The 6,651-nt window shown below is 51.4% G+C and overlaps 1 protein-coding gene across 2 annotated transcripts; it reads right to left on the bottom strand.

Moving 5' to 3' along the window:
* Positions 1-176: 176 nt before the first annotated feature.
* LOC102755410 (beta-1,4-galactosyltransferase 3) lies at positions 177-4,777 on the bottom strand. Of its 2 annotated transcripts, XM_006752976.1 has the most exons (3): positions 4,380-4,777; positions 1,775-2,055; positions 177-997 (listed from the first exon to the last, which is right to left on the bottom strand). In XM_006752976.1, exons 1-3 carry the CDS (start codon positions 4,388-4,390, stop codon positions 687-689), a joined length of 603 nt encoding a protein of 200 aa, XP_006753039.1. In that variant the 5' UTR covers positions 4,391-4,777; the 3' UTR covers positions 177-686. The 2 variants fall into 2 exon arrangements, with proteins under 2 accessions (XP_006753039.1, XP_015415020.1); XM_015559534.1 differs by lacking the exon at positions 4,380-4,777 and having other exon boundaries at positions 1,775-2,519.
* Positions 4,778-6,651: the final 1,874 nt, after the last annotated feature.

Here is a 6,651-nt window from a genome sequence, read left to right as displayed (position 1 = left end):
TCATTGTCAGCATGTCATCACCATCATCATCACCATGAACACAATTATCACTATCACCATCATCGTGACACCACTGTTAGCAACAGCATCTTAATTGTCACCATAATTACCAGAATCATTACCATCAAAACAATCATCACCATCATCATGATATCATTTATTGAGAGCCTACTATGTGCCAGGCATTGGCCTCACTGCTATACATTCACTAATTCAATTAGTTTTTCCCACGACCCAATAATGCAGGTGTTATTATCATTTTTGTCTCATGGGGAGAAAACCATGGCAAAGAGGTAAGTCCCCCAAGTTTATTATACATAGTTATTCCGGTAACAGTGGGATGGATGGATGGATGGATTGATGGACACATGGTCCCACACTCAGATAACACATGTAGTAATGGACAAGACCAGGATTCAAACAAGCATCTAACTGATCCAAAACCCCTTTCATTCACCCCTTATCTTTATTGCCTAATCTGGTCAGCCACGGTCTCAGAGAGGCCTCGACTTCATGAATCAGACAGAGCCTTTCCCACAGGCAGCCATTCAAGCTGATCCCAAACTCAACTAGTTAAGACCAAACCCATAGTCCTTGGCTCTAATTGCCCCCATTCAAGATCTGTACTCATAAATCCAGCCCCCCAGATATTCTGTGGCCCAGACACTCAGCCCACAGTGACAACTTCAGCTCTGATTGTTCAAACTCATGCTAAAAGCCCTCTGCCCTCTTGCCCTTGACCCCCGCCATTCCTGCCACACCTGATTCACCACGTAGATGGCATAATGCAGTTGCTGGCGCTGCAGGAAGGGGTGCAGGTGGAAGAGCAGGTGCTGCAGGTGCAGGGCTTGCCCATAGTAGGGCACCACTATTGCTGTGTGGTGCCGTGTCCAGCAGTTGGGTGGCTGGTATTGGCCTCCCAGCTCCACCAGCGGGTTCTTTTCCACCACTTGCTCCATTGTCAAGTTCTCTGGGATCATCACCTTCAAGGGGCCACCTAAGAGAGGGAGAGGCTAGAGATGATCAGGAACCTACCCCAGAAACCCCACACCCCAGTTTTACTGGGTTGAATCATTCCCCACTCCCAAATTTCCTATCCACCCAGAACTTCAGAATGTGACCTTATTTGGAAATAGGGTCCTCACAGACACAATTGGTTAAAATGTGGTTCTACTGGGTTAGGTTTGGCCCTGAAGCCAATGGCTGGTGTCCTTATAAGAAGGCCTTGTGGCCCTGGCCAGAGCTTCTCAATGGTTAGAGCATTGGCCCACACACCAAAGGGTCACGGGTTCAATTCCTGGTCAAGGGTATGTACATGGATCATAGGTTTGATTCCTAGTCCCAGTCAGGGCGTGTGCAGGGGGCAATCAATCAAAGTCTCCCTCTATTCTCTCTCTCTCTCTCTCTCTCTCTCTCTCTCTCTCTCTCTCTCTCTCTCTCCCTCTTTTTCTGTCTCCCTCCCTCCCTCCCTTCCACTCTCTCTAAAAAGCAATGGAAAAAATATTAAGAAGAAAAAAAAACATGGACCACTACTCAGCTGAGCCCTTCCCAATACTCTTGACCCTCATAAACTTTGAGAGTCAATGAAGGTTTAAAGACACTAAGTCTTGGGGTGATTCCTTATGAATCAGTAATAGATAACCAACTCTCTCCCCATCACCCCCAGCTCCCAGCCCACAGCTTCTGCTTCCAGGTTCTGACACCCACCCCCTTAAGCCAGCTCCCCAAAGCCCGAAGTGGGGGTGGGGGCATAGGAGGCCTCCCACAAGCTTACTGATGTAGGGTGAGACAAGGGGGCAGTTGGGCAAATCCTCCCTTCTGATGTCCACATGGTGGATCTGGCTGATGTTTGAGTACACATCCTGGCGAGGGATTCCTGGCGAGGAGACCTGGACCACAAAGGGCAGCTCTTCTCCCCGCTCCAGCTGGTCTTGTGTGAGGAAGCGCAGGGAGGAGGTGAAGCCATGGAGGTGGTGGTTTGGGCAGAGCAATGCCCCCATCAGCAGCAGCTGTAAGCCCAGAAGTAGTAACAGGAGCCCCCTCTGCTGTTCCATTCTGGGGGGAAAGCAGAAGGTCATTCCTCCCATTTTGCAAACCCCTCACTTTGGCACCATGGGTCTCAGGCCCAGGCTCCTGCAGCCATTCTTCCCTGACGGGCTTTGCACACTCCCCAGAGGGGAGACCAGAGTGAGACACGTCCCAAGGCCACTCAAGGCCACATCATCTGTGCGGAACACCTGTCTTGTGAACGTCTGCAGCCTCATCTCGTCAGCCTAGTTCCACACTTTGGTCACACTGGATGCCAGCCGGACTGCTCCCTTGGCCGGGCAACTCAACCTCCCTAACACTTGATGTCCTTGTCTGTAAAATGAGGCTTATTGCTGGATCAGGCTCATCGTGCCAAGATAGGCAATGTGCTTATGTTAGGGTGCGACAGGAACTCAACGTTATTCCAGGAATGGTCCAGGTTCTCTCTTATCTCCAACATTTTTAAAATATGTTTTTATTGATTTCAGAGAGGAAGGGAGAGATAGAAACATCAATGATGAGAGAGAATCATTGATTGGCTGCCTCCTGCACGCGCCCTACTGGGGATCCAGCCTGCAACCCAGGCATGTGTCCTTGACGGGAATCGAACCTGGGACCCTTCAGTCCACAGTCTGACGCTCTATCTACTGAGCCAAACCTGCTAGAGCTATCTCCAGCATTTTGCATAGAAGGGACCAGCCCTACTCCTGCTCATTCTGGGTGCCCTTCTCTTTCATGCCACAAGCACCAAGTTGCCACTAGGGGCTTCCACAGCCTCAGTATTCCCTCCAACCCACTCTGATCATTGTGGATTGTGACTGTCCATGTCAACCTCCCCCATCAGACTAGGGGCTTGAGGAGAGCAGGTTCAGGACGGACTCATCTCTGGGTCCTCAGCATTTCTCAGCACAGGAGGCCCCAGGAAATGGATGATGATTGGATGGATGGAGGGATGAATGAATGAATGCAGATAGATCTCTTCTCCACCTGACAGACTCCTACTCATCCTTCAAGAGCCAGCACAAATGCTCCTTGTCTTGTCTAAGTCCTTTATTCTCATCTACACTCTGGGCTCTCCTGGTCCCTGGTATCTCTGCTGTCACAGCTCTGGTCACCAGAACTGGAATGATATATATCTAGTTTCTCTCCCTCACCAGCCTGGGAGCTATGAGAGGGTAGACCTTGGGCGTAGGCCCCCATCTGTAGGCCCCCATCATCACCCATAAAAAAACGTTGAGCACCCACTTATTTAGCCACCTATAGTTACTAAGCATCCAGGCATTATGGTGTGAACCAAGGAAACAACCAGAAACAAAATCAACAAAAACCTCTGCCTCCATGAAACCTACTTTCTGGTGGAAAAGACAAGCAAGAAAATAGGTAACTTCAGAGAGTGATAAAAACCTATAAATGAAAAGGGGAGTGTGGCAGGATGATGCTACTATTTGCTGAGACTGTGGTCTGGAACAGGGCCGAATATATCATGGATGTTAATTTTAAATTTTCTGTTGGCCTCATTTATAAAGTAAAAATAAACGGGCACAATTCATTTTAATGTGACACTAACCCAATACATAAAAAATATTGTTTCAACATGCAATCAAGATAAAACTAGTGAGGGATTTTACATCCTTTTCTCACATTAAACCTAATCTGGTACGTATTTTGCATTTACATTACAGCCCAATTCAGACTAGCTGCAGTCCAAATACCCATTAGTCATGTGTGGCCAGTGGGCAACACACTGAATAGCAATGCCAGGCCCAGAAAAGGAAGCCTTCCCGGATTATGAGAATTAAATGAGATGAAGATAATCAATGCTTACTGTTCGGTCAGTACACAGTAACTTTCCCGGTTAACTCACTGAGTGGGTACTATTATCGTCATCCCCACGTTACAGCGGAGGAATCTGAGATGGTGCGTGGGAAGTGCCAAGCGCTGTCTGGCACAGGCGGACTGCTCAGTCAGTGCTGCTCCCCCACTTCCACCGTCCCCCGCCCCGCCCCCCAAGTCCTGTCAGCAGCACTTACAACCTCTGGGCTTTATCATCCCTATCTCCCCAACCAGTCCGGATGCAGCCGTGTCTCACAAGACGGGCCTGGCACGAAGGAAGCCTCCGGAAATGAACAAATGAATGAGTCTAATGACCAGGGTTTAAGCCTTACAACAGGAGCCCCCCATCATCCGTCACTCTCAATCTTCCCGATCAAGGACTTCACTGGGTTAGACACAAGAGGAACTCAGACAATAACACACAGGAGAGGGGGCTTGGATCTGGGGAGGCCCTCCGTTGTTTTGTTATTGTTTTGGGGGCTTATGCCCCCGGGAACCCTTCGTTTCACGGGTCTCACCTGTCCTCCATCCCGAGCTCTGCCTTCAACGCCACCAGGCAGAAGGCGGGCGCATTGGTGACGGACCACACCTGCGCATCACCGCTAACGGGATCCACGCCCCGAGCCCGCAGCTCGTGGAGAGAACCGTAAACCCGACCCTATCCGCTCCCCGCACGCACCCAACTGCCACCCCGCGGGGGTGCGCACCCAGTGTCCCCTCAGAACCTGTCCAGCGCCAGCGCTACCTCTCCCTTTCGCAACCCACCCATTTCTCCCCCACCCCGAAGCCTCTCCAACCGCAAACTCTATCATACTCCCAAGAAAGCACGAAATCTGAAAAATATCCTCTCCATCTTTGGAATAAACTGCACAGTACACCGCGCGCAGCAGAACACAGAAACCAGGCGCCGCTCCAGCTCCCCGCGCAGGCGCAAAGTGGATCTGAGCGGCCCCCAGCCTTCTGAGGCCGGTGGGCGGGGCGCGTGACGTCAGTGCGCGAAGCTCGCAGGGAGTTGTAGTCTGTCCGAGAAAAGCCCGCGCTTCCTACCGCGGGCACCTGGGAGTCGTAGGCGGGTAGACCTGAAAGCCTTCTGGGAGTTGTAGTCTGTTTACCCACTTCCGCTTTTTCTGGGAGCCTGGACCTACCAGCGCGGGTTCTGCTCAGGTGAGTGGCGGGCTGGACTCGGTCCTTTGTTTCTCTGCCACGTAGAAGCTGGTGTTCTCCATGTTTCTCTCCCACGCATTCCCGTAGCTATACCTGCAGAGATCGCTCTCCTCTCCGTGATACCCCAATGCCTGTCTCCCGGCGACCCGCTTTAGACTCAGCAGCTGGGTCTGACTCCTCATTCCCACCACCCAAGCTGGGTGCGGTGCAAGCGCACGCTCCTCGGTCCCCTAACCGCCAAGAGGTGTCGGGGCTGGCCTAGAGGGCGAGCAAGGCGGCTGTTTGAGCCTAGAGGAGGCGCCAGACCCAGCCCAGGGTTCAAGAAAGACTTGCAGAGCAAAGGACCTCAACTCTCCTATGGTCAAATGAGCTTCCAGATTCTCTGCCTTAAACCTAACCCTCTCACAGTTTTTCCCCATTCTTCCCCATCCCTCACCTCTTACCTACTAAATGGTCCTTCCAATTGTTCAAGCCAAAACCCTTGGACTTGTCCCGAGTCCTGTGTGTCTCTCATCCACTGCTCTCCCCCAACCATGTCTTGTGAGTCCCATCTGCTCTATTTCCCGAAGAGATCCAGAAGCCGACCACTTCTCTCTACTTGCACTGTCTCCCCTCTGCTCTGAGCCACCATTGTTGCCCACCTGGATCATTGCAGGAGGCTCCTCTCTGATCCGGGCTGGCCCCTCTCCACCCTGTCTTCACACACAGCAGCCTGAGGGATCTTGTTAAAATATAAATCACTCCAGCGGGCCTGCGTGGCTCAGTGGTTGAGCATTGACCTATGAACCAGGAGGTCACGGTTAGATTCCCCATCAGGGCTTGTGCCCATGTGTGGGCTCCATCCCCAGCAGGGGGCGTGCAAGAGGCAGCCAATCAACTATTCTCTCTCACCATTGATGTTTCTAACTCTCCCCCTTCCTCTCTGAAATCTATTTAAAAATATATATAAATATAATCACTCTACAGCTTAAAACCATCCAATGGTCCCTATCTCATTCAGAGGAAAATCCAAGCTTCTCATCGTGACAATCTCCAGGGCCCTGACCCTCTCCTGTTCAGCCACAACACACCCTCCAACCAAGTGCACACAGACAGGCCGGACCCTTCAGGTCCTTTGCATTTGTTATTAACTCTGGAACATTCTTCCATCCTGACCAAATGCCTGACTCCTTCTTGTCCTCCTGGCTTCCTCTCACAAGACAATCCCTTCATGTCACTCTTCATTATTTTTAAAGTATGGAGGTTATTTCTGCTTATCCGTGTGTTGGTTCCTCCACTAGAACTGAGTTTCTGCAACCTTTCCTGTTTGTTCTCTGTGGTGACCCCAGTGCCCAGGATCCACTGAGTTGGTATTTGTTGAATGAATGAATGAATGAATGGATGGATGGATGGATGAATGAGTGAAAGCTTCATCTGAGATTTGAAGGTGCTTGGCCTGCACAGCGCTGAGGGAAGTGTTCCAGGCACTGGGTTTACTCTGGGCGCTACCCAGGCAGCCTCCCTGGAGGCAACAACCCCGCAATCCGGATCCACCTGTACCCCGCCTCCCTTCTCTTCTAGTCCAGGAGAAGCGGACCCCTCGCACCCGCCCGGACCCCGCGATGCCCGCCCCGCAGTGCGCCTCCT

Source organism: Myotis davidii, unplaced genomic scaffold (assembly GCF_000327345.1).
Source record: "Myotis davidii unplaced genomic scaffold, ASM32734v1 scaffold16231, whole genome shotgun sequence".
Taxonomy (NCBI): Eukaryota; Metazoa; Chordata; class Mammalia; order Chiroptera; family Vespertilionidae; genus Myotis; species Myotis davidii.
This window is presented reverse-complemented; position numbering and strand designations above follow the sequence as displayed.

What these genes read in the sequence shown, in the direction of transcription:
- LOC102755410 (XM_015559534.1), bottom strand. Translation starts at nt 2,087, where the DNA reads ATGGGAGGAATGACCTTCTGCTTTCCCCCCAGAATGGAACAGCAGAGG. An exon ending in CCTTGTCTCACCCTACATCA is followed by an intron (nt 998 to 1,774) that starts GTAAGCTTGTGG and finishes TCCCTCTCTTAG; the next exon opens with GTGGCCCCTTGAAGGTGATG.